Source organism: Molothrus ater, chromosome 21 (genome assembly GCF_012460135.2).
Source record: "Molothrus ater isolate BHLD 08-10-18 breed brown headed cowbird chromosome 21, BPBGC_Mater_1.1, whole genome shotgun sequence".
Classification (NCBI taxonomy): Eukaryota; Metazoa; Chordata; class Aves; order Passeriformes; family Icteridae; genus Molothrus; species Molothrus ater.
The window spans coordinates 7,969,208-7,995,890 of NC_050498.2; the positions used below are offsets into that span (position 1 = coordinate 7,969,208).

Consider the following 26,683-nt stretch of genomic DNA (forward strand, 5'->3'; position numbering starts at 1 on the left):
CAAACAAAACCCATGCTGGAAACGCTGAGCAGAGCTGGCAGCACAGAACAAACCTCAGGACATTGCCCAACTCTGCCTTTTGTCCTAAATTTATGTAGCCAAAATAATATTTCCAAGGTTGGTTATTGTTATGGAGCTGTCTGAACTTTCCAGTTATCATTTTTCCCTCTTCCTGTTCCTGCATTTTGAGTAATTACTGGTAGGATGATTTATTTCCTTTTCACTGTAAATCAGGAGGTGCAAGAAACGCTGTTAGGAGAAAGGAAAGCAAAAGGATTTTGTCGTTGGGGTTTGTTTTTTGGGGTTTTTTTTTTTGTGGTTTTGTTATTTTTGTCTGGGTTTGAGGTGTTTTTAGGGGGAAATAGAGCAGCTCTGCAGTGAATCTTGCCAGTCAGACACGTGCTGATGCTTTGTGAGTGGAGGATTTAACAAGGTCATCTGGCCTCACTGAAGGAGCAGCAGATAAAGCTGCTAAAAAACCACAAAACCCATCTTGGATTTCGTGCACTCCATCTTTAATACGGTACAAAATTAGTTCAGAGCCTGTCTGAAAGGTATAATGAAGTTTAATTAACCCGAGGCACGTTTCCACATCACTTCACAGACGGTGGCTACTTCATAACCGATCAAAGCTTCCTGTTCTGGAGGTGAGTAAACAACTGTTTGAATTTCAAATGTCAGCATTTCATCCCACGGCTTGTTTTGCAGGCTCACATCGAGAGCATTACCTGCTCAGCCAGCTCCAACCCGTTCCAGGGCAGCCCTGGAGCTGGGCCGCGTGAGGGGACAGCTCGTGTCACACCCAGGAGCCACCAACCCTCCTGTTTGTCATAATCCTCCTGGATTATGCTGTTTTTTCCAACCCAGCTAACTCAGTTCTGCTTTTCCTCACAGCTTTATAGGCCAGCACCAGCCCTACAACCCGTCCTGGGCTTTTCCATGGAGAAAAAGATATTTTTTCCTCCACCCTGGGCAAAAGGCTGGCCAGAGGCTGCAGTGGGTCACAAAACGCTGGCGCCAAGGGTCACCCCCGTTTTTTAGGGCACCTTTCCCCCAAGTCTGTGCCAGGTTGTTCCCTGAGCACTGCAGGAACTAAAGAAGCCCCAGTATTGTTTCTATCACCATCATTAATCCCAATCCCCATCCTAATCCCCCTCAGTGTCCCTTTACGGCGTCAGCTTCCCCCCCCCCCCGGCCGAAATCTGCCCCGCTAGGCGGCTCCCCCTCAGCAACAGCGTGACCTCACCGCGGGCCAATCAGCGCCGAGCAGCGCCGAACCTTCCAGAGCTTTCCCTGCCCCCGCCACCCCCGCCCCTCGTCAACTGCCCCTCCCCGAGCAGCCAATCGGCGCCGGCCCTGCAGCCCACCCCACCAATCACCGCCAGACTTCCCGGTCTTCCCACCAACGCCTGGTCGCAGCGCCGGGGCGAAAAACGGTCCCAGATCCATCCGCGCCCTCAGAAATTTGCCGATTTTTTAGGGTCTGATTCCCCCTCGCTGAAACTCTGGGACCCCTTTGCCTGCGGAAGAGGGATTGGAGCGGGGAAAAGGCGAGTGCGCGCCACAACAGGGACCTTTTCCTGGGGACTACTTTGGGAGGCGGAGGGACACATTAGTTTTTGTGGGCGGGGCCTGCGTATCCAGCAGCCCTATAAATAAGGGCGGGTGTGCGTCACTCGGCAGATTCCAGGTTTCGCACCGCTGGAAATATTATACCGGGCTATCGTTCAGGGCCGCAGACGTGAGTGCGCTGAGGGGAATTGGGGGTGCGGGGAGGGGGAGGTGGGCCCGGTGCTCTGGGCAGGACCGTGCCGGGCGCTGCCGGGCGGTTTGCAGCAGGGTAACGGAGGGAGCCGCTGGCGGAGTTGCGCAGCGTTGTGTAGCGCTCTGAGCCGCGCCGGTGAGAGCTGGGCCGGGGGTGAGGGGGGATGAGGCTGAGGCTTGTCTGGGGAGGAGGCCGCGCTGCGGGGAAGATGGCGCGGGCCGGGCCGTCCGTGCCGGAAGGCGGCTGTGAGTCACTACCGGGGCGGGGGAGCGGCGGCGCTGCCGCAGGGCGGGTCCGCGGGGCGGGCCCGGCCCTCCCTCGGTGCCGCAGTGCGGGCGGTCGCGGCTCCGCTGCCGCAGCGCTGCCCTCGGGCGGGCCCTGGGGGTGCGGTGCTGCCCTGCCGGGGGTAAGGGGGGTCTGGGGGCTCCGGTGCCGCTTTGCTGCACTGCGGGCATAAAGGAGAGGCGGTCTGGGGATCCTGTGATGAGAGTAATCTGTTTAAAGAGCTCAGGGGACTTTGTCTCAAACCAGGTTTAGGTAGTCAAACTGGAAAACGGTATTTAAATTTCACGTTTCCTACAACCAAAGTAAGAAATTTTAACTGATGGGAAATAGCAACGTTAATATCTTTGTTTAGGATTTACTGAAGGCTTTATTTGATTAAGTGGCTGTAGCTGAAGCATCTGTATGTCTTGCAGGTCAACATGCAGATCTTTGTGAAGACCCTGACTGGCAAGACCATCACCCTTGAGGTGGAGCCCAGTGACACCATTGAGAACGTGAAGGCCAAGATCCAGGACAAGGAAGGGATCCCCCCAGACCAGCAGAGGCTGATCTTTGCTGGCAAGCAGCTGGAAGACGGGCGCACCCTGTCCGACTACAACATCCAGAAAGAGTCAACTCTGCACCTGGTGCTGCGCCTGAGAGGTGGGATGCAGATCTTTGTGAAGACCCTGACTGGCAAGACCATCACCTCTGAGGTGGAGCCCAGTGACACCATCGAGAACGTGAAGGCCAAGATCCAGGACAAGGAGGGCATTCCCCCTGACCAGCAGAGGCTGATCTTCGCTGGCAAGCAGCTGGAAGACGGGCGCACCCTGTCCGACTACAACATCCAGAAGGAATCCACCCTGCACCTGGTGCTGCGCCTCAGGGGTGGCATGCAGATCTTTGTGAAGACCCTGACTGGCAAGACCATCACCCTGGAAGTCGAGCCCAGTGACACCATCGAGAATGTGAAGGCCAAGATCCAGGACAAGGAAGGCATCCCTCCAGACCAGCAGAGGCTGATCTTCGCTGGCAAGCAGCTGGAGGATGGTCGCACCCTGTCCGACTACAACATCCAGAAGGAATCCACCCTGCACCTGGTGCTGCGCCTGAGAGGTGGGATGCAGATCTTTGTGAAGACCCTGACTGGCAAGACCATCACTCTCGAGGTGGAGCCCAGTGACACCATTGAGAATGTGAAGGCCAAGATCCAGGACAAGGAAGGGATCCCTCCTGACCAGCAGAGGCTGATCTTCGCTGGCAAGCAGCTGGAAGATGGGCGCACCCTGTCCGACTACAACATCCAGAAAGAGTCAACTCTGCACCTTGTCCTGCGCCTCAGGGGTGGCATGCAGATCTTTGTGAAGACCCTGACTGGCAAGACCATCACCCTGGAAGTTGAGCCCAGTGACACCATTGAAAATGTGAAGGCCAAGATCCAGGACAAGGAGGGCATTCCCCCTGACCAGCAGAGGCTGATCTTCGCTGGCAAACAGCTGGAAGATGGCCGCACCCTGTCCGACTACAACATCCAGAAGGAATCCACCCTGCACCTGGTCCTGCGCCTCAGGGGTGGCATGCAGATCTTTGTGAAGACCCTGACTGGCAAGACCATCACCCTGGAAGTCGAGCCCAGTGACACCATCGAGAACGTGAAGGCCAAGATCCAGGACAAGGAGGGCATTCCCCCTGACCAGCAGAGGCTGATCTTCGCAGGGAAGCAGCTGGAAGACGGGCGCACCCTGTCTGACTACAACATCCAGAAGGAATCCACCCTGCACCTGGTGCTGCGCCTCAGGGGGGGCTGTTAAGTTCTTGTGCTTCTTGCTTGACACCAGGGTTGCCAGTGGCACTTGTGTTTGCACTGTAGTTCTTCAATGTCTTAATATTAAGTTAACGCAAAGTTAATGCAAGCTTGAGTAACTGCTGAACAGCTGTCTGTTGAAATGCTAATAAAGTTTTCTGTTGCACATTACACTCTGTAGTCTGTCTCAGTTCAAGCAGGTGAAACGTGTATTCAGTGAAATGCTTTGGCTTCTTACCATGGCAGTTTAAGCCTCTGTGCATGTATGATGAGGACCAACCTTGTGGTTAAAATGGATCTGGATTAAAATCTTAATGAAGTGCTAATAATTACCATGTTGTTTTTTCTTCCTAGAGTTTAGCAGCACTTTGCTCCCAGGTGGGATATAAGGACCCCACAGAATGGTGTGGTGGCCCCTGCATGGGGTTGGTTTTGCTGCAGGTCCTGGGCTTGTGGTTTGAGTTGTTTGCTGGCCCCAGGTGGGGTGTGGGGGTTGCCAGTGCCTGGCACTGCCCTGAAGGGGCTCGGGATGGGGGTGTTGGTCTGGGGGAGGACTGGCCACAGTGGGAGTTGTGTGCTGGGTGGGCAGGTGAGGCCTGAAAGGGCAGTGGGTGACTGAGCAGGGTAAGAACTGCCTGGTTTGGTGGGCTCTACACAAAGGAGGGGGCTCCCACTAAAGTCTGGGTTAGCTGGGTTTGGGTTTTGTTTTTTATGAGGTGGGTTAAGGGAGCTCAGACAGGTGGGGTTGGGCTGGTTCAGCTGCGATGGAGGGTGTTCAGAGGGGGATGGGTGGAATCTCCATCTGCCCTTCCCCAAAAACCCCCCAGGCTGTGGGGGGGCTGTCTCTGTCCTCACCTGCTGAGTTCTGGCAGCTGCTCGCCCTGAGATGGGGCACAGCCTGCGCTGCCCCCAAACCGGTGCCAGGCACCCCTCCTGTCGCTGGAGATAACTTCCCTGCTGTGGAAGTTGGTTTGCTCCCTCTGGATTTCATCACTGGGCATCTGTGGTAAGTAAGGGAAGTTAACTATAAAGTTGCTGTTCTCATAGAAAACTGCACGCTGCAGGTCAGTGTGGGTTTGAGGGTTACATCCGTGATTGGGTTTTGTTTTTTAGGGGCAGGGCTTGCTTTCCTGCCTGCTGAGCTAGCAGAAATACAAAGTTAAATAAACATTTACTGTCTCTGCCACAGGAGACTTCCCTTAGTTTGAGTTCTCCTGCAATTGCTTTCGTGCTTTTTGCAGTTTAACCCTCTGGCAGGGTGCCCAGAGAGGCTGTGCAGGCATTTCCTGTGAGGGACTGAAAGGCCATAAGGGAAAGAATTTGGGGCAACCACCTGGGGTGGCCCTGGTTGGGCAGGGTGACCTCCAAATGTCCCTTCCAGCCCCAGCCATCCCTGGGCTGGGTGTTTGCAGCCCTGCCTGAAGTCCCTGAGCAGTTCACAGCCCCACAGGAATAAAGCACTGAATAAACATGAATAAAGTGATTTTCCTGCTGGGGTTTGGGGTGGGCACTGAATAAACTGACATTCTGCAGGGAAATAGATTTGTAGAAAATTGTTTAAATTTGACAGAAGGTTTGTGTAGCATGTAACATTGTGTTGTCTCACCCTTCAAATGAGACTAAAAACAGAGTAAGAGTTTTTAAAATGCCTCTCGGTTGTCCCATTTCTAAGTTAAAAAAGGGCTTAGTCCAACAACATTCCTGACGTTTCTGCTGGGGTTTGGGGTGCCCTGCAGGGCCAGGGACCCTGGGGAGGTGACAGGAGGGGTCTGCAGGTCCCTCTGCGCTGGGTTTTGGCCTGAGCCAAGCTGGTTTGGAACTGTGCCCTCCACTGGTACCTGGGGTGCTCCAGGAAATGACTGCAAGGATTTCTTCATTAATGAGAAAAAAATCCTTGTAATTTAAGTAAATTAAGGAAATGGATATGAATCACAAGGAAATGTGAATATGAATTTGTATAATATGCAGTGTTTACACCAAAGTTATTAACATAAAACAAAGTAAGGTGTCAGGCAATACAAATGATTAATATTATTAAAATACTCTTTTTTTACTCCTACAATATGGTGGTACCTCAAAAGTCTGCTTAGAGACAACTATTCATAACTAAAATAATAATTCAATATGTTTTAGCCAGAATCTCTATGCTATTAGAATAATCTTAATGCTCCCATATTTACAACAAATTCTGGTAACTTCTTTTAATCCTGCTGTAATCTAAGTTTTGTGACTGGCCTTTGAGTTTTTTTCTTTTTGCTTCAGTTAATTTCTAGTCTGTTCTCTTAAAAAAAAAAAAAGAAATCAAACAAAACTCCAAAAAGAAAAACCAGCCAAGATTTTTGGGTTTTGTCTTATGTGCTTTAAAAAGTTATTTATACCTATAGAAAGAGAAATGAAAGACCCCATTATGCTGGGTTTGGATACATCTGGGGTTTTCTCCTTTCTCAGCTGCCCCACAACATAATCCTATAGGATTGAGAATATTTGGAATAAATCCCTCAGTATTTCTGCAGCCTTACGCACAGCAACCAGGGGTGTTTTTTAAAGATTTTTGCCCAATTTGGCTGTTTGAAAAGCAGCAGGAGTTCGGCTGCCTCGGTGGCCACAGGATGTCGCTGTTCCTCCACAAACCGGTTCTTTTCCATCTGGAGTTTCCTCTGCTGCTCCCTGATTGTCAGCAGAGCATTCCTGCAGGCTCTGATCCTACAGAAAGGGATGCATCAAGTAGAAAGAAATTTCCATTTTAGGGAGGAGAGAGCTGGATGGGTCCCTCCAGGAATATAGATTGGAGCCATAAATGTTTTGATGTGGAGCTTGCAGCTCCAGAAGTGCTCTTGTGTAGATTAATTGGGTTCCCTGGGCTATCAGACAAGTTCTGACAAGGGATTACATTTAGGAATATTTATGTTTCAGATTGGGCACTGGCTGAGGTACTGATTTCCATCTGTAACTAAGAAATGAAGCTGCTCAAATTCATCATTTCAGTGTGGTTTTTACATAACAGTTACATGGAAAAAATAAAAAAAGAAAGGGCCTTGCAAAAACACTTGATGCTTTCCCAAGTGTGAAAATACACCTTTAAAAGAAATTACGTTTTCTTTTGCTGGCCTTCCTGTTGTATTTTAGTTCTCCACCCTTGCATGTTGTGATTACAGGTTTTCCTCCTCCTGTGAAGATGATTTTGAGCTGCTACACCTGAGTGGCCACAGATCAATCCTGTAACTAAATTACAAGTGACTTTGAACTTCTATTTATGGCCTACTGAAAACATGGTATCAATCACAGGACTGTTATGTTTTTCAGTATTTGGTAAAAATGGGAAGTTAGGTGAACACAGAATATATATTTCAGTAAATGTTCTTGTTTGCATCTTTTCCAAACACCATCATCATCCTCATGCTTCCTTTTGCTTAAGCAGGTTCCAGACATTGCTTTTCCTGCTGTGAATTACTCATTTATAGTTATAATATAGATAGATAATATATCTTTATATATTATATATTAATATATATTAATATGTATCATATATACTATATATATATACTGTATATTCTATTATAGATATAAGCATATGAGATACATTATCATATATAATATTTATATATTATATATATTTGCACACACTATATAATATATAATATATTATGTATATTATATTATATATAATATTTATAATATATAATATAGTATAGAGTGTATATTTTATATTATAATATATAACATATTATATAATTTATAGAATATATTATATAAAAATAAAGTAAATAAAGTGTAACACAGCTACAGCAAACTGGGCTAGGTCAGTGCAAGGCTGCAATGAGGGAGGGGTTGGAGAGATCAGACCTGATTTTGCATTTATCTCTTCTTTATAGGCTGTTCCGTGGGTCTGAATTAATTATTAAGAATCCATCATGGATAAAAAAGCAGCTTTGTGTGGTCACTGGACCTGCTTCATTTTAAAACACAGCAATCTTCAGATATAAACTTGAAATATTCTGCAAAACCACGAGGACGGAAGGGCCCTGTGCCATTTCTTGGTGCGTTTCTAGGGAGGGGCCTCACAGCTGCTCAAAGCTGGGACAGTTCCTGTTCCAAGCGGGTGTCACGGCCTCCTGCAGGCCCGGGGCTGCTCCAGGCTCTGCTGTGCCTCAGGGCAGCTTTGGGAGGAGGGAGGCACAGCCAGAGCTCCGTGTCCTGCTGGGACAGCCCCGCTCTGTCCTTTTGGGCCACCTCCCTCCTGGGATTCCTCCTGGGAATGCCAGAAACCACCAGCCCCAGCTGGGAGCTGTGCATGGGAAGGGCTCTTCGGCCTTTTGCTCGTTAATGGGAATTCCCAGCTGAGCTCTGGGTCACACCAAAGGCTTGGTGGAGCATCAGGAGCTCAGGTGGGAGCCAGGGCAGCGGCATTCCCCTGGGGAAAGGCTGCTGGAATTTGGGGTTTGCCTTCCCTGGGGCGGAGGGTGCTGGTGTCACCCTGCAGGACCTAACCCCAGTGTCCCCACAGCTGAGGGCTGCTGTCCCCTGCTCTGGGAGGGGAAAGTGAAGCACTTTTGGGGTGTGTGGGCCCCAGGACAGTCAGCTGTGGGCTGGGGGTACATCCACTCAGATTTCACAGAATATTCTGAGTTGGAAGGGACCCCCAAGGATCATCAAGCCCAACTCCTCATCCCTGCTCCCAGGGGAAGCCTCTCTATTTGTAGAGGACTTTTCTCCTCTGGAGCACACCCAGGCCCTGGAGCAGAGGGAGTGATCAGCGCCCTGAGGGTCTGGGGCTGCCCTGGGCACTGCTGAGCCCTGAGGAGCAGCTGGCACTGCCCTTGGTGGCACATCAGGCTGTGTCCCCGGGGCTCTGCAGAGCTGCCTTCCCACACCAAGCTCAGCCTCAGCTCTTCCAGGCACTTCTGCTGCTCCTGGGCAGCTCTGGGGGGCTCAGGGGGCTGTGGGGGAGGCAGAGGCTCTGTGCAGGCAGGGGTTAAACTTTCTGAATTTGCAGTAGGCAGCAGCTTTCCCATATAAGAGCACTGCACTCATTGGCTCTCCCCTTCAGTGAGAAATCCAGCCAGTCATTTCCTGTGCAAGCCTCCTTCACTCTGCAAAAAGCCACACGTTGGGTGAACCCCAGGGCTCTGGGGCTGCTCCTTCCCACAGGATCCCTGGATTCCCTCATGGAGCAGCCAGGAGCTCCACGCTGTGCCACTGCCAGATGAACATGGGCTTCCCTGCACAGCTTCTCACCCATGGATGGGAATGATTTTGGGTCTGCCTTGAGGCCAGCTGACACCTCTTGGTGCCTGACTTGGTTTCTGCTGGGAGGTTTTTCCCCTCTGAAGGACCCGTGGGGACTCCTCGTCAGATCAGCTTTGGGTGGAGCTTGCAGCAACTTCTGGTAAGCGCTGAGCTCTTCTGACAGCCGGGCTTGGAGAGGGCTCAGGGAGCAGAACTCAGTTCTTGGGAAGTGCCAGTGGAGCTGGGAGGCAGAGGGAGCTCCCAGGGATGCACAGAGAAGGAGGATCCCTCTCAGGGTCCTGGTTTATGGGACCATTTTGCTCTTGCTTTTAACACCCAGACGCTCTGTCTGTGCAAGACCGGCAGTAAATAACTCTCCTGAGCGCTGTGGAGGGATGGAAACTGCAGCTGAGGAATGATTTGGGGGAGAGGAAGACAGAAAAGCACGAGCAGACTGTTGTGGAAGTGCAGATATCCTTCTAAAGGGTTCGGCAGATGCACCAGTAAGTGTTGTGGGGAGGGAAGCAAGGCTGAGGGGACTGAAGGGTGTGTGCAGAGGAATGTTTGTCACTGGAGCGCAGACTAAACTGAGTGTCTGCATTATCACCACGGTTTGTCTCCAAACCAGCCCTTGGGTTTCTTGCTGTGAGCTGCATGAAGGTGTTTGGTGGCTGTTTTCTGCCCAGAGCTGTGGTTTTTTTTCCCAGCCTAAATGCTCGTGCTGTGTCCATTTACCTCTTTGCTGGTGCAGGCTATGGAGTCTGGCTGTAGCCCCAGCAAGGGAGATTTCTCTTCAGAGCAAACCTGTTAACCCTTTGGAGGGAGTGCCTGGGAATGAGGAGGAGCTGCTGAGCAGAGCTCTGCTGCAGGTGGGTGGCTGTGGATGTTCAATTTCTGCCTCTCAAATCCTGCGAGATGCTGACTTGGGCTCTGTGCCCTGGGTGTGGTCTGAGATGCGCCCACAGGATGTGGAGAGATGTCCCCAAAGAGGAAAACAGAGCTCAGGAAACTCTGTTTTGGCTCTTCAAACCAGAACATCCTTCTCAGATGAGAGAAGGGCTGGCTGGGGGCTCTGCTGTGCTGCTGCTCTTGGGCAGAGCTGTGCTTGTGCAGGCTCCCAGGGCTGGGACTGTGCTTGCCTTGCAGCTGGGAGCTCCAGTTCTGTGCTCACATCCACAACCAGCAGCTCCAAATATTGAGGAGGTCATTTTGCCCATCAAGGATGAAATGCCAGGCACTTTGTGCAGGTGTTTTTCCCTGTAAAACTCCCCAGCAGGGACTGTGGGCAAACTCATCCCTGTTCCAAGGAGGGCCCCCAGTGAGCCTTTATCTTCTTGGCCACTTGGTGAGCAGCCTGTGCCTGTGCTGGTTGCACTGAGACAAGAACCACGATCACACACCCCTCAAGAGCCACTTTCCTTGCCTTTTATGTCAGGAGCCTGTGCTGCTGCCAACAGGTGAGGTCATCCCACTCAGGGGGCTCAGATGTGCTGCACACCAGTTGCCTGTGCTTCATGAGCTGCCTCTAAACCTCTCCTCCACTGGAACCCCACTTAGGACCCTGATCCTTTATTCAAATACTCCTCCTCCACGCAGAGTTTTACCAAATCTCCCTCTCAAGGGACCTGTGGTCAACCTGGGAACTCTCTTTGTGTCCAAACACCTTTGGGTTTTGTGAAGAAATTGTGTTAATTCTCCCCATCCTTTGCAGGTTTAGTGCCCCCACAGGGAACCTCTTTGTGACCTGCAGGACCATCTCTCCTGGCAATGGATAAATTCACAAATGGGCAGCCAGGCCCAGCTCAGAGGAACAGGCTCATAGGACTGCTGGAAACTGATGACAGCCCCCAGGAAGAGAAACCTGCCCCGAGCACAAAGGAAGAAAGGTCAGGACCTGGAAGGAAAGGAGAGCCACAGCCCTTGGAGACACCTTACCAGAAGGAGAGCAGTGACTTTGCCCCTAAAATCAAGATCAATCTGAATTATCGGCCAGGACTCGTCAGCAAGTGAGTAACTGGGGTGTTTGACCAATTTGGGTTGGTCCAGGTGATCCACCCTGATCCTATGGATTGTCCCAAGTGTGCACTGAAAGAATCCACACTAAATCCCACTAAACATAATACTGAATGTCCCCAGGGATGGGCCTGACCCTGGTCCTGGGCTCCTCTCTCTGCTCTGGATTCCTGCCAGGGCTGCACATCAGCCCGGCTCTGGGAACAGCTCCAGCTGATGGAAAGAGCAGCCACTTAGGAGAATTCTGGGAAATAACTGTCTCTATTTTTCCCTTGACTCAAAAATAAAACATTTATGTGGGTTTTTTTCTCCCCCTCCAACAAAATCTCCTCCATCTCCCTCCTTCCTTCCACTGTCCCACTGGAGCTCATGGCACATTCCTGTCCCTGCTCTCCAGAACTTCCCCCTCCAGACCTTCCTGTGAAAATGTGTATTTTATGATTGGCTTTTTGCAAATATTAAAATGAATATTATATGTGTTATGTTAGAAAGTTATGCTGCATTAATTTTTTCAAGTAGTGTATTCAATATAGTTTTAGGTTATAACATAATGTTAAAATAGAAACTATGTATGTGGGATATTTTTTTAAAGAAAGGAATAAAGTATTCACAGCAGCCACAGGACACCTAAATATTTCAGAGAAAGATAATAATTATTAGTAGTAGTATTATTAGTATTATTAATAGTACATATTATAGATGATAAATATTATAGATAATAAAGTATAATAAATTATATTTCTTTTTATTATATTTAAATTATATTTATTTATTACATTATTATTATAATTAAATTATATAAAATTATATAGTTCTTCCCACCTTCTTCAGCCCTGAAGACACTGTCAAAATTAAGTTGGCATTGACCAGACAGAATCCTTTGTTTATATAGAATTTATGCATCATGTATGAAGTGTATAAATATGCAACAAGCTATTGTTTTTAAAAGTTAATCCTCTGTTCACGTGGGTCCTTTTTTTGGGTTCATTTTGCCCAGAAAAAGGTACTCGGACGGTCCATAACGCTTTGTTTTTATTGCCTCACATTGTCCTAAATCCCAACTATCCAAATTTTTTATCACTAATTACATTACTATTTTTATAACCATTTTATTACTATTAAACTATTTTAAATGTCTTAAAAATTTAAAACCAAGTACTTGGCGTTTTCCACCTTCCCCCCGGCATCCCTGACCGTTCCCCGCCTTTGTCCCGCAGCCAGAAGGACCCGAATCGCTTTGACAGGGAGCGGCTGTTCAGCGCCGTGGTCAGGGCAGCCCCCAGGCTCTGGAGGGATTGCTGGAGTACTTAAGGAGGAGCTCCAAATTCCTCACCAATTCCGAGTACACAGGTACATCCCCGCTCCTGGGATGGTTTGTTCTCCACAGGGGCGGCAGGGGATGAGCTCCCGGCTCTTCGCTTTCTCTTTGCCCTCTGTCTTCTTTTGTTTTCCTCGTATTCACCCCAGGGTGGAGAATTGTCACTGACGTATTTTATGAAAAATCTCTTGCTAAGATTTTTCTCCTGAGAGGCCTCAGAAAGGAAATGTAAAAAAATAATTCTCTGCTGCTGTGGAATGCAGCGGGTGCATCTTTGATTGGTCTCATGTGGTTGTTTTTAATTAATGGCCAATTACAGTCCAGCTGTCAGTCACAAGAATTTATTATCTTTCCTTTCCTTCCTTTCTAGCCTTCTGATGAAATCCTTTCTCTTTCTTTAATATAATATATAATATATATCATAAAATAATAAATCAGCCTTCTGAAACATGGAGTCAAGATTCTCATCTCTTCCCTCATCCTGGGAAACAAACACCACCACAGAGAATGTCATTAATTGAATATATCCTAAGGTTTTTGCCTCAGGACTGCTAAAAATACTGATAAAAACCTTTAAAACGAAGATTGTGTTTGATCTCTGAATCAAGCACCACAGCTGTGTGCAAAGCACACCCACAGCCCATTCAATCCTCTCTCCCTGCCAGATGCAAAGACTGGGAAGACCTGCTTGATGAAAGCCCTGCTGAACTTAAAAAACGGGAAGAATGACACAATCCCAGTCCTGCTGGAAATAGACCAAAAGACACAGAACCCCAGGCCACTTGTCAACGTGTCCTGCTCTGACTGTTTCTACAGAGGTAAGGAAGGATTCCTGTGAGAAGAGCAGGAAAAAGGGAAAAGAGGGGACCTGGAGCTCCTGCAGCCCCCAGGTCACACAGCACACTCAGCCTTTATTTCTGATTCTGCTGCTCCATCTCCTCCAGCCTTGAGTTATACCCTCCTTGGTCTGTAAAACAGAAATGATACATGCTTTTAATAACCCAGGAAGCGAGATTATTTACTTGGGAAAGTATAAAAAGCACTTGTAAAAGTGAAGTGATCTGTGGTTGTTAAATGAGTTTGTCTGGCTGCCTCAACCCTCCCGTGGCTGTTTGGGACCTCAGTGCCAGGCAGGGGGAATTGCCTGCCCTGATTTTGAATTTCTGGTGGTTTTGAGGCTGTTGAAAGCCCTCAGCTGCCAGCCCTGCCCGCCCTGAGGCTGTGACATCCCCGCTGTCCCCTGGGCTGGCACAGTGACAGGGTTTGCTGTGCCCCAGGCCAGACTGCCCTGCACATTGCCATCGAGAAAAGGAGCCTGGAGATGGTGAAGCTGCTGGTGGAGAATGGAGCTGATGTCCATGCCAGGGCCCACGGGGAGTTCTTCAGGAAGAAGAAAGAAGGAGTTTACTTTTATTTTGGTGAGTCACTGTGGAACATGTTCCTCTGGGGTTTTTATTGCCACGCTGTGTGTGATGCCACTAATTCTGGAAGGGTTTGCCCCTCTGGTGCCATCTCCAGTGCCCTTTAATCAAGCCCTTGACTTATTTACAAAGCAGAATCCTTTCATATCTGGGGTGTTCACTGTGCATTTCCATCATCCTTGGGTTTATGTGTTTAATCCTGTCTGAGTGGCTTCAGACAGCAATACTTGGCTGGTTCACATTTGAGAGATCAGCTTGAGATGTGTTTCAGCTGCCCCAGAAACAGAGTAATTGTTTATTGTAAAACCCTTTCAGAATCCAGAGACACTGAGGCAGAAAGGCAGAACCTATTCTGTGTTTGTTATAAAAATCTGGGCTATTTTTGTATATTTTATAAATTATTTTAATATATTTTATATATTCTTTTAATATATTTATACATTATTTTCATATATTTTAATACATTTTTATACATTTTAAATAGATTTCTATATTTTTCTATATATTTTATATTTTAATATATTTGAATATATTTCTATATATTACTTTAATATATTTTAATATATTTTATATATTTTTAATATATTTCATACATTATTTTAATATCTTTTATACATTTTAATAAATTCCAATATATTTTATATTTTTATAAAAATATATATTTTATAAAAATATAAAATAAATTATATATATATAAATATATATATATATATGTAATATTTATATATATATTTAACATATTTTTCTAGGACTGCTTTTCCCCTCCTTTCTTGAATCCTCTTTCACCCCTTCCTGCTTCCCCTCCAAATGCTGTGTCCTGATCTCCTCAGGTGAGCTTCCCCTCTCCTTGGCTGCCTGCACCAACCAGCTGGATGTGGTGGATTACCTTTTGAACAACCCCCACCAGAAAGCCAGGCTGCAGGAGCAGGACACCCAGGGCAACACGGTGCTGCACGCCCTGGTGATGATTGCAGATGACACCGAGGAGAACACCAAGTTTGTCAGCAGCACCTACGTGGAGATCCTCAAGGCGGGCGTCAAGCTGGACCCCACCTGCAAACTGGAGGAGATTGTCAACTATGATGGCTTAAATCCCCTGCAGCTTGCTGCCAAGACAGGCAAAGTGGAGGTGGGGACAGCCAGGGGGGAGCCCTGGGGGTGCTGAGGAGCAGGGGTGGTGGGATTTGCACCCTTGGTTAGTGAGGAGCAGGGGTGGTGGGATTTGCACCCTTGGTTGGTGAGGAGCAGGGGTGGTGGAATTTGCACCCTTGGTTGGTGAGGAGCAGGGGTGGCGGGATTTGCACCCTTGGTTATTGAGGAGCAGGGGTGGTGGGATTTGCACCCTTGGTTGGTGAGGAGCAGGGGTGGTGGGAATTGCAGCCCTGGCTGGTGGGGTTTGGGGTTGGAGCTTCTTGCACCCAACCCGTGCTGATGCTGCTGGCAGGGGCAGTGCCAGAGGTGACCACAAAGGAGGGCACCTCCCAGCCACCCAGCTGTGTCCTGCAGAGCCTCAGCTGTCCCTGCTGCCCCTGCCCTGTCCCTGCTCCCTGGGCTGAAAGTGCCTCACTCTTGGGGCAGCCAGATTTGTTTGTTTCCCTGCTTTTAGCCAGGCCCAGGTGCTGGATGAGCCCCAGCTCCAGCTGTGCTGCTTTGGGTGTCCTCCTGCAGCTGCAGCACAGGGACAGGCTTGTGTTTGTGTCAGATCTTCAGGCACATCATCCAGAGGGAGATCCAGGAGCCCCCGTACCGGCACCTGTCCCGCAAGTTCACCGAGTGGACCTACGGCCCCATCCACGTGTCCCTCTACGACCTGTCCTCCCTGGACAGCTTCGAGGAGAACTCTGTGCTGGAGATCCTGGCCTACAGCAGTGACACCCCGGTGAGCCTCTCACCTCAGCTCCAGGACAGGCTTTTCCTCTCCTTTTCCATAGTGGGCAGCCAACAGGATATTTATTGTGGCATGAATTTGAAACTGTGGCATTTCAAGTTCGTGTGGGCTTTCAGGTGATGGTTTCTCTGAAAAAGGAATGATTCATGGGGATATCTGCAGATGTTGCTGTTTGGAGGCTGCTTGGCATGGCTCTGACCATCCATAATTTGAGAGAAATGTTGATCCTTTGGTTGTCTTAAGCCTCAGTTTGTTCAAATACCTCAACGAAGTGACTTCTATGCAATATTTCTTATCTTTCACACTAAATAACCCCTTAACGACTCCCCAGCTGAAGCCAAGCAGCTCCAGCCCTTAAAAAGACCATCCCCAGGTGAATTCCCATTCCTGCTGGCACACAGGTGCACTTTGGTTCCTTGTTTCCCCACAGAACCGGTACAAGATGGTGGTGTTGGAGCCACTGAACAAACTGCTTCAGCAAAAATGGGAAACCTTTGCTTCCAAGAGGTTCTACTTCAGCTTTGTCTCCTACCTGTCATTCATGATCATCTTCACAGCCATTGCATACTATCAGCCCTTAAGGGTAAAGGTAGGTCCAGCCTTTTTTCTGGATGGATGGAGCAGATTTAAAAGATGTGGGTGGTTGGCATCACTGTCCCTGCCCGTCTCCACTGCTTTGGGTGGTTCTGGTTTTGTCTTGCAGCCTTCCTTCCCAGTGGAGTTCACAGCTGGAGGCTTCCTGTGGGTCTCTGGACTGATCATTATCTTGTTAGGAGGCATTTATCTGATCTTTGCTCAGGTAGGGGGATCTCTTGTCTGGTTCCATTGTAAAACAGGGGGGAAAAAAGGAACAGGATGGAGCAGCAGGATCTGTTCTCCTGACACCAGGATGTGCAGGAGGGAATCCTGCTCTGGGACACTCAGTGAGACCTGCAGTGGCAGGGGCAGCACAAGCCAGGTTGCTGGGCAAGGGAGATCACAGTCCTACAACAGCAAATAATTCTGAGAGACTTCTGTGATTTGTGGCATTAAAATGCATCCCTGGCATTTAATGCAGGCTATTAATAAAGCCATTGGGCTGAGGCATGATTCAGCCCTTGTTTATCCTTGCCCTTTATAAATAAGGGCTTTTTTCATCTGGGAGGGGTGAAATTGGGGATCTTGGAGATGAAAGGAGGAGCACGTGGAGCAGAGCTTTGCCTGGGGCAGGGCAGGGCTGCCTCTCTCACATGGCCTGGCTCTGATGAATGGTGCATTGATTTTGCTCCCCAGAGCCTGTACCTGAGGAGGAGGCGCCAGTCCCTGAAGACCATGTGCTCTGACAGCTGCATCGAGATCCTCATGTGAGTCCTGGCCTCTGCCACAGCTTGGAGCTGCTGCTTTGTACAGCTGAGCTGCCCCAGCACTGCCACAGAGCTGGAGAGCAGGAAAAGCAGATCTCTGCTCCCCTCTCTTTGCACCTCTGCTGCTGCCTCTTGTCCTGAGCCTGTTTTTGTTGCTGGGTGGGCTCTGCGTGCTCCTCGCAGCCTCCCCAAACACCTTTTATTGCACAGCAGATCTGCCAGGGCCATTTTTGCCGAGATGAGCCACTGCCAATTCCTTTTTTTTTTTTTCCCCTTCCAGCTTCATCCAGGCCTTCTCCCTGCTGCTGTCAGCAGTGCTGTATGGAGCCAGCTCAGAGAACTATGTGGCAGTGATGGTGTTCTCCCTGCTGCTGGGCTGGGTGAACACCCTCTACTACACCCGCGGCTTCCAGCGCACCGGCATCTACAGCGTCATGATCCAGAAGGTACCAAAAATCTAAAGGTCCCTGGTTCGATCCCGGGTTTCGGCACCACTATGTTGCCTTCTTGTGAAGGCCGCGATGACCTGGTATCGGAGTCTAGCACTGCGATCTTCTCTTTGGGATCTTTCGTGGCTAATAACGGACGCTGACACCAATGTGGTGGACGGTTAAAGGCGTTTATTGAGGGGTCTCGAGGGTATTTATGGACTAAGTGGCTTCTCTACGTCAGACGGGGGTCTGGCTCTGCTTTCTAGGGTTAGTATGGAGTGGAAAGTTACTGGCATGCATAGGTTAGGGGGGCTACACGTCTGGCTACATTCTAAGGGTGATCTTTATCTATGGAGAAGGAGGCAGAAAGATTCCTGTAATTTTCCGTCACAGCCCGAAATCTTCCGAACGCCTGTCCCTAGCCTACCACAAAAAAAACCCCTGCAGATCCAGAAGGTACCAAAAAAACCCCTGCAGATCCAGAAGGTATCAACAAAAAACCCCTGCAGGGAGAGGCTCTGGGCTGGTATTGCCACCAAAATTTCAAGATGTGTTGTTTTGGTTCCCGAGTAATGAGAATTGGTCCTCAGAATCTCCTAAACAATTGTGCAGTTGGCAAATGAACAGGGAATTGACAGAAATGCTGGTGTTGGAACAAATTGTGTAGAGGGTGCCTAGAGGCAACTGCTCATCCTACAGGAGGGTCAGGAGGATTTCATCAGAGGATGAAATGAAGGGGAAGTAGATAGGAATCAATACAGATATTAATACCTATCAAAAACAACAGTCATTTTGCTTCATTGCTCTGCCTGCCTGCAAAACTTCAGTTACTTTGCCTGCAGCGTTTGTAGTGGTCGCAATAAAATTAGCACATGCAAAAAGAATTAGGTGCAAGTAGTGAAGGAGCTGGGATTGGTGTCCTGTGGAAGCACAGGTGCTGCAGGGTGAGATTGGGTCAGTGTCTTCATCTGCAGCAAATCACTCGTTTGGCACTGCTGAACATCCCAGGTGCCAAAGTCCAGCTCCAAACAGCACTGAAAACCAGTTTGGGCCCCCTGGAGATGCTCAGCGTGGCCTGAGAAGTGTTTCCAGATCCACAGAGGAACCTGGGACTGGAAAGGCAAAGCAGGGCTGAAACGAGGTGCCAGGGAAGAATTCTGGTCACCATTTGTGGAAAGGAGAGGGGGGTGTGTGTTGAAATTATTTGGAAACAGCCATAGTGGGAGCTAACAGGATACTTACTTGTTCATACTAACAGAGCAACAAAGAAGTTCACAGCACTGTCAGATTAAGCTGCCAGTGATATTATTTACCTGTTGAAGTAATTTAATACATATTTGCAGTTTTTAAAACTGAATGAAAGGTGGAAACCTTGCTGTCAGAGTTCCTGAGGGCTGGTTTGTGTCAGCTGGCATTGTGTGAGATCATCCTGGTGATTTCAGGTGAGATAAAGCCCAGCACTTCCCCTGGTTTGTGTTTCAGACCATCATGAGGGACCTGCTGCGCTTCCTCCTGGTCTACATGATCTTCCTCTTTGGCTTTGCTGCAGGTGAGCCCTCTCTGGGTTCTGTGTGGGCTGAGCTGCACAAATCCCTTTCCTGAGGGCTCAGGTTTGTTTTCCCCGCAGCCCTGGTGACGCTGATGGGCGATGCCCCCTCGGTGTCCCAGAACAAGTCCCTGGCTCCCCTGGAGAGCTCGGGCAGCCACGCCATGTACGGGGGCCTGCTCAGCGTCTCCCTGGAGCTCTTCAAGATCACCATCGGCATGGGGGACCTGGATTTCCAGGAGCACGCCAGGTTCAGGTACTTTGTCATGCTGCTGCTGCTGCTGTTTGTGATCCTCACCTACATCCTGCTGCTGAACATGCTGATTGCCCTCATGAGCGAGACCGTCACGGATATTTCTGGCTACAGCAAGAGCGTCTGGAAGCTGCAGGTGAGGCCCAAAACCGAGTCCCAGGTGCCACTGCCTTCCTCACAGAACAGCATTTACTTCTTTGGTAACACAAAGACATGAAATTAGCGCTGGCTTGATACCTCTGCCAGCTCTTACCTTGCTGCAAGCCCTGAGCAGAACCCTTCATCCCCTTCCTTCACCTTCCTCACAGACACAGCTTGGGAGTCTGGGATGTGTCTCCACCCTGGTTTCCCAGCTGGGAACTCCTTGCAGCCACAGGAAAACACAGGAGCTGCTCAGACCTGAGCCCCAGAGGAAAAAGTGTCAGCCTGGCCCCTGGGCTCCCCTCAGGTGTGCTCTGGGCCTGACCCTGCTGCTGTAACCAGGTGGTCCCAGCCCAGCAGGAGGCTGATGTGTCCCAGCTGTGCTGCACAGACCAACTGGCTCCAGCTTAGCCAGGCTGGGGCTGGGGGAGCCAAAGCAATCTGTCCGTGGCACTGCAGCCTCACTCAGCTCTTCAGCCTGCTGGAATGAGCTCAGGAAATGTCTCTTCAGAGCCACAATTCAATTACCCTGCAAGCAAAGCTGCCCCAGCAGGCCCTGGAGCCCAGCAAAGCTCTGCATGGCTCCTCTCTGATGCCCTTACCCTGATGACTTGTGAAGGCTGGCCTAGAACAGAGGCTGGACAGAGCTAAAGAATAAAATAGAAATTTATTGAAAGGATCTGCTCAATGGATCCACCTTGGGCAGCACAAGAGCCCAGCCAGGGCTGTACCCAAGATGAACCAAAATGGGCACAAAATGGACCCAAGATGAACCAAAATGGGCACAAAATGAACCCAAGATGAACCAGAATGGTCACAAAATGAACCCAAGATGAACCAGAATGGGCACAAAATGAACCCAAGATGAATGGTCACAAGGTCACGGGGTCTCTCATTTTTATTAAGTTCTGCTCCATTTGCATATTGCAGTTAATGGTCCAATTCCATCTTTAGCCCATCAAGTCCCATCCTGCTTGTTTTTTTCTCTCTTCAGCCCACGTTGTATTTGTGGGGTGCCCTTGTGGCAGGAAGGAATGATGAGTCTGACTCCATGCTCTCAGAAAGCTGATTTATTATTTTATGCTACTATATTATATTAACTAATACTAAATATATAATACAGAATATAGAATACTAAACTAACCTATGATATAGAATACTAAACTATACTAAAGAATACAGAAAGGATACTTACAGAAGGCTAATATAATGATAATATGAAATAATGAATAAATAAGATAATAATGAAAATTCATTACTCTCTCCAGAGCCCTGACACAGCTTGGTCCTGATTGGCCAATAAGTCAAAATAATTCACACCAGAATCCAATGAAACAATCACCTGTGGGTAAATAATCTCCAAACACATCCTAAAACAGCAAAACACAGGAGAAGCAAATCAGACAATTATTGTTTTCCTTTTTCTCTGAGGCTTCTCAGCTTCCCAGGAGAAAAACCCTGGCTTAAGGGATTTTTTTTTTTTCAGAAAATATGAATGCCACATGTCTGTCCTAAGCTCAGCTATTATTCTGCCTTTCACATGAAGTTGTCACCCTGGGAGTGCATTTTTAGGTGTATTTACACCTATATTTTAAGTGCATTTTTAGGTGTATTTACAGCTGAATTTTAGGTTCATTTTTAGGTGTATTTACAGCTCTCTGCAGGGGTAACCTGGGGCAGTACTTCAGGAGCATTTTGGGGTTGGGCTCCACTTCAGGAGCACTTTGGGGTTGGTTTCCCTGGGGATCTTCCAAGCCCAAGGAGTTTCTGAGTGGGGAAAGGCTGGGCTGGGCTCTGTCTGTGCCCTGGCTTCTCTCTGATTTTGTGGGTTTTGTTCTTTCAGAGGGCAATTGCCATCCTGGAAATAGAGAAGGCCTGGTTGTGGCGCCAGGGGGGGAAGAGGAGATCTGGCTGCTTCATGTCCGTGGGGCTCAATAAGAAAGATGAGAGGTGGTGCTTCAGGTAAGGCAGAGTGACCATTCCCCCCTCACTCTCCAGCTCCAGTGGGGTCACAGCCTGGGGCACCACAGGGAATTTCAGCACTGATCAACCACACACTCCTGGCTACATCCAAATTCCAGGCTGGAGGTTTGAGAATTAATTGATCCTCCAGCATTGCCACCTTTGTATTAACAACATTCCCTGAGCTGGAGAATTTGAAACCAGAACAGGGGGCAATATACAGGGGGAAAAGATATTTTGCTTCGTGGAGCTTTGATTGTGGAAGATCTTTGCTCGAATTAAAAGCTCTGTAAGGTGCTGCTGCTGCAGGCAGACCACCAGGGTGGTGTTGGCAGGGTGAGCTGGGCTGGGAGGCTGCAGAACAACGAGATCTGCCTTGAGGTGCTGCATTCCAGGCATCAGTGTCTTGTGTCACTTTGTCTCTCCAGAGTAGAGGAAATTAAATGGACAGATTGGGCAAAGGATGTGGGAGTTCTGAAGGAAGAACCTGGGAGCACCAATGATTCAGAACTAAATCCAGAAGGTAAATTTAGTCATGAAGAAAGGTCTGCAGTTCCCTTTCAGCTTCCTGCTCAGCAAACTGCTCTTGGCATGTTGTTATGTCTTTGGCATTCCAGGCAGGCCAACTTGAAATTGCTTCCCCACAGCAGCATCCCTTGTGAGCTGAGAAAATAAAGATTTAGTGTAGGGCTGGCCAGAGTTTGGGAACAAACTGAGGATGAAGGAGATGCCATTCCTATCCAGCTCTGGGAGAAAGGGGCAGGAAATGCTGCTGAGGAAAAGCAAGGGCTGCTCTTATTTTTGGCTCAGTAGCCCAAATATGTGAGGCTTTTCCTAGGAAAGGTAAAATTTAGGCTCATTCATCCTGCAGATGTTAAAATCACAGGGCTCTCAGAGCCTGAATCTGGGCATTAACTCTGGCAGTGCTGTCAGATTCTGCCTGAGACCTTTGTTGGCTTCCCTTAGTAGAGCTGGGAAGGAACTCTGTGGAAATCAGAGCTGTTTCCCTGTTAGAAAAATCTTGTTCAGCCTGGCCAGGAGCTCCAGTGGCTTTGGACACATCCTCCAGTGCAGATTCCCCCTGGGTGCCAGTTTGCCAGGACTGGGGAGGTTGCAGTGCTCTGTGGTGTGTGTTGGGTGTTCCCTGAGCCTTCACCCTTCTAAAGCTGGGTCCCTTTGTCAGCTTCCTGCTGATGAGGGGCTGCTCTGTGTCCCTGCTGCAGACACCAGCTCCTGGAGACCAGCACAGAAACCACCGCGAGCAGCTGCCCCGGAGGAGCTGGCGCTGCTGCAGCCCCAGGCACCTGGCACGGAGATGGTTCCTCTGCACAGACAGCCCAGGGAGCTCTGACAGCTCCTCTGGACCTGCCTCCATCTCCAGAGGAGCTGCTCTTCCCCCTGCAGCTGGGAGAGCTGAAGGCACTGTCAGCAGCAAAGTGCATTTCGTGGAGGACTGTGGCTCAGCCTGTGGCTTTCAGTGTTGTCATGCACTTTAATGATTCATTTCCTCTGAAGAAACTGTTTTTAACTTGACTTTTCTCTGCCTGACACTTTCTTATTACTATTCCTAAAGACCCACTGGTGGGAGTGAATTGCTGGGGCAGTGGGGAAGGCAGAGCTCTCTGAGCTGTGCAGGGGTAATGCTGATGGAATAATGTGGATAATGCCCAAGGAATCACCTGGCTGAGGATGATCCCTGTCACAAGGGACTGCACTAGAGTGCTTTGGAATAAAAAGTGTTGTAGAGTCCTAAAAGCTGCTGAGGGTGGAGTTGTCTCTGTGCTGGTGAGAGATGTGGGTGGACAAACCCTCACCCTGTGCAGCACCTGCAGGGCTCTGTGGTTAATCCACGTCAGGATCCCCATTTCACACTTCCAGAATGAAATTCTTTGCAAGTTTCCCTATAATCACAGGAGGTGATGTGGATTTCCTGGACCTGAAACTTTCACTGGTGGATTTCTGGGACTCTCATGGATTGCTTTGTCTCTGCAACAAACAGCAGCAGAATCCTGCTCGTGGCCCCTGAGAGACTGATGGGCCAACACTTTGTGTGTGGTTTTTGCTTCCTGTTACTCATGATGGGCATCCTGTCTTGCTGCAAATGTCTGCAAGGACCTTGTTCCTTTTTGTGACTTGCAGCCTGCTGTAAACTCTGTGGGAAAAGAGATAAAAATGAGCTGTCTCACTTTTCACTCTATTCAACATGTAAAATTTCTGTAAACAATACAGCAAGTGTACTTAATTGAAAATGTTCATTTTTGGATGCACTTTTAGAGCTTCTGCCTTTCTCAGCAAGGGAGAGGAGGTGTTATCAGTGTGGACTGTAGGTTCTTATCAGATTCCTGATTACTGCTGTGAGGGTTAACCCTTGTTTTTCACAGCTCCGTGTAATTTTGTGCAGCCACATCTGAGCCTGGAGCAGGTGGTGCTGCCCTGGATGCACCTTCCAGTCCAGGGGAAGGTTGGTGAGAATCCCAGGAAAGGTTTATCTCACCTTCCCTCCAGTGAGATAAACCATGCAACCTGAGATCTCTGTCTCAGTTCCACTCTGAGTGAGCCTTGGAGGTTTTCCTTTTGGACACCATCACCTTAATCCTCACTGCATGCATGTGACAGGCAGCAAAACTTTGTTTTAAAATGTATTCCCTGCACTTCAATGGGTTCTCCCCCCTGTGCTGGGCAATTCCCCCTCCAGCCTCACTGCTCTGGGACTCTGAGTGGGAACTGACTTTTTTTGCTCCACCTTCTGTTGTTTTCTTGCTTTGTGAAGCCTTCAGCTGCTTTTTCCATCTATGGCTTTGTCCTAAGTGTTCCCAAGATCTGGCAAGGTGCTCATCTGGCCTGTGATAAATCTATTGCTGTGCTTGGTGCTTTGCTGTGGCAGGGACACTTGGAGATTGTAAAGAAAGGCAGGATCAGAGCTGCCATCCCTGGCAGAGCTCTCAATAAATAACCTTGCTGGTGGTTTGGGGAGGCTGTGGGCACTGACAGCTTTCAGCATCACCTTCCTCTTCAGCCCTTCCTTGGACCTGCTTCTCTCTTTAAGCTTGGCAGTGCTCATTTGTCTTTTGATCTGCACCAGAAATGTTCTGCTGTGAGGCAGGGCCTTGGCATCCCCAGAGCTTCCCAGTCCCAGCCCAGCCCAGCAGTCTCATGGGTGAAGGATGGTGGTTAAGAGGCCCCAGAGAATTTTGGGGTCCACTCTTAACAGATGCCAATGTTTTGTTAGGAAACCCTTCAGTCATTTACACAAGAACTTCTCAACAGCTGAGCTGTCCTCTCCCTGACAGCTAAACCCCACTGAGAACCTTTGCTGTGCATAGGGGGAGGTTTTGCAGGGCTCTGACTAAACACAAAAACCTCTCACAAGCGGCAGTGGAGGCACAGCTGCAGTTTCCCTCCTCTGTCTGAAGCACAGAGGCTCTGGGGGCCCAGCCCTGCCATGGAAAGGCACCAGCAGCTCCCAGTGCAGCTCCAGGGCTCTCCAAACCCTCTGGATGTGCTTTGGTCAGAGTTTCTCAGCTCCTGGAAGGTGAGAGATGAACCTTGGGCACCCAAACCCCTCCTTTACCCCAGCACACCCTGCCTGCTCCTTGTGCCTCTGTGGAAGGCTCTGAGCTTTCCCCACTCACAGAGCTCTCTCTGCAATTTTCCTAAAAAAAACCCTCCATCTCTGCTCTGTGTGGTTCCCAATTCCCTATTTTCCTCGGGGGCAGAGGTGGAATCAAACCTTCCTTGTTCTTCAGATGCTTTGCACACTTTGTTGAGTTTTCCCCCCCTTGTTTTTCCAAAGGCTGCTCTGAAGCTGGAGCCAGCACAGGGAGCTGTATCCACGAGCTGGTTCCTCCATCTCCCTGTGACCCCACTTGCAACTGAACATATTTTCCATTGCCTCTGGAGCTCGCAGAGGGAGCCTTTGAAATGTGACAGCCCCAGGGCTGGGACAAAGAGCAGATGCTTTCTGTAAGTCCCAGGAGCTGCCCAGGGCTGGGGCTGAAGGGCTGCAGCTGGTGGAGTTTGCAGCTGGACTCTTCCTGGGGCTGCCTCTCACTTTTCAGGCTTTGCTGTGCTCAAGAAATTCATTTCTTGCTCTGGGACTAAAACAAAAATTAAAATTGGGGGAAAAAATAATTTTGAAAGAAAGCTTGCACTTTGCAACCTCAAATCTGCTTCTACAGCTCAAAAATCCCCCAAACTTGGGGCCAGACAGGAGGAGGCAAAGGCTCAGAAAATGTGGCTGTGGCTGCCTTGGGGATGGAAATCTGAGTGCAAAGGGGTTTTTCTTGCTTCCTCTTTTGCCATAATATTTTCATTTTTTTCAGCTGAGCTTTGTGGCATGTGGGGTGCTACAGCATTTCTGGTCTCTGAGGATGGTTGTCAAATGTTGAACACACAGAGAGGAGAGCTGGAGGTAGCTGGAAAGTGCCCATGGGGTTTGTTGCACTCTTTCCTGAGAATCCTTGGAAAACTTAGATTTTCTGGGCAAAGAGAACCGTGTCTCTGTTTTACTGGGCAGAAGAGCCATCCCCAGCTGGCAGTGTTGGTTTTGTTGCTGTTCATGTCTCCAACACTAAAGTCAGGGACTCCATCATTGCAGAAAAAAAAAAAAATTCTGCTATTTTGGAATCCTCTGGATGAAAACCTTCATCCATGAGGACAAGAATGAATCTGCAGAGTGCCAGAACCATTTCCCTTTGTTCATCCCAAGCTTGCAGTGCTTTACCTCTGCAGCAAAAACATTGGAAGGAATAATGGAATTTGGAAAAAGAGTGGGAAAAAGTTTAGCTAACTGGGCTGTGCTGTATTTCTGTTCCACTCTCATGGGTCACAGGGAGGGAGGTTGCCAGCTGTGCTATTCCCTTTTCTGCTGTCAGATTGTTGAATAATGATTTTGCCGCTGCTAAACTGGTTACAGGATCCGTCCCTGAGGATGGCTGGAATAAAATAAATAATAGGAACCGATCCACATATAAGTAGATATGTGATGTTTTGTTCTAAAAATTGCCCTTCCTGCTGCAAAGGACACTAATTCTACAAAGCTATATATAGAGAATTCCAGGGAAAGGGCTGCTTGTCTCCTCCTGGAGCACAGGTTGGGTTTTATGTGGGGTCTGAGCTGTGCCCGTGGCTGTGCAGCCTGCTGGGCTGACAGATGCTCTCCTTGCTGGAGCTGCTGGGTGCAGGTTGAGGGAAGAGGGGAGGGTTCAGGCCATTGCCTGGAGACAGAGGTGCAAACACCGGCAGCGTAAACACTCCCTGCTGGGGATTTTCCAACCATGCCTGAGCAGTGACAAATAAAACATTC

At 48.9% G+C, this 26,683-nt stretch overlaps 2 protein-coding genes across 2 annotated transcripts; both read left to right on the forward strand.

Moving 5' to 3' along the window:
- Nucleotides 1–1,657: 1,657 nt before the first annotated feature.
- UBC (ubiquitin C) lies at nt 1,658–4,165 on the forward strand. Its single transcript, XM_036394889.2, has 2 exons — nt 1,658–1,741; nt 2,464–4,165. Exon 2 carries the CDS (start codon nt 2,470–2,472, stop codon nt 3,841–3,843), a length of 1,374 nt encoding a protein of 457 aa, XP_036250782.1. The 5' UTR covers nt 1,658–1,741; nt 2,464–2,469; the 3' UTR covers nt 3,844–4,165.
- Nucleotides 4,166–8,925: 4,760 nt separating this feature from the next.
- On the forward strand, nt 8,926–22,844 carry TRPV2 (transient receptor potential cation channel subfamily V member 2). Its single transcript, XM_036394888.1, is given in 19 exon segments — nt 8,926–9,222; nt 9,403–9,565; nt 9,814–9,931; nt 10,774–11,068; nt 12,293–12,342; nt 12,345–12,425; nt 13,059–13,211; nt 13,671–13,811; nt 14,645–14,943; nt 15,517–15,693; nt 16,133–16,291; nt 16,406–16,501; nt 16,975–17,045; nt 17,326–17,491; nt 18,959–19,025; nt 19,104–19,411; nt 21,260–21,378; nt 21,807–21,901; nt 22,602–22,844. Coding segments are annotated over 16 exon segments (2,349 nt in total). The 5' UTR covers nt 8,926–9,222; nt 9,403–9,565; nt 9,814–9,931; nt 10,774–10,829; the 3' UTR covers nt 22,730–22,844.
- The last annotated feature ends 3,839 nt before the right edge of the window (nt 22,845–26,683 follow it).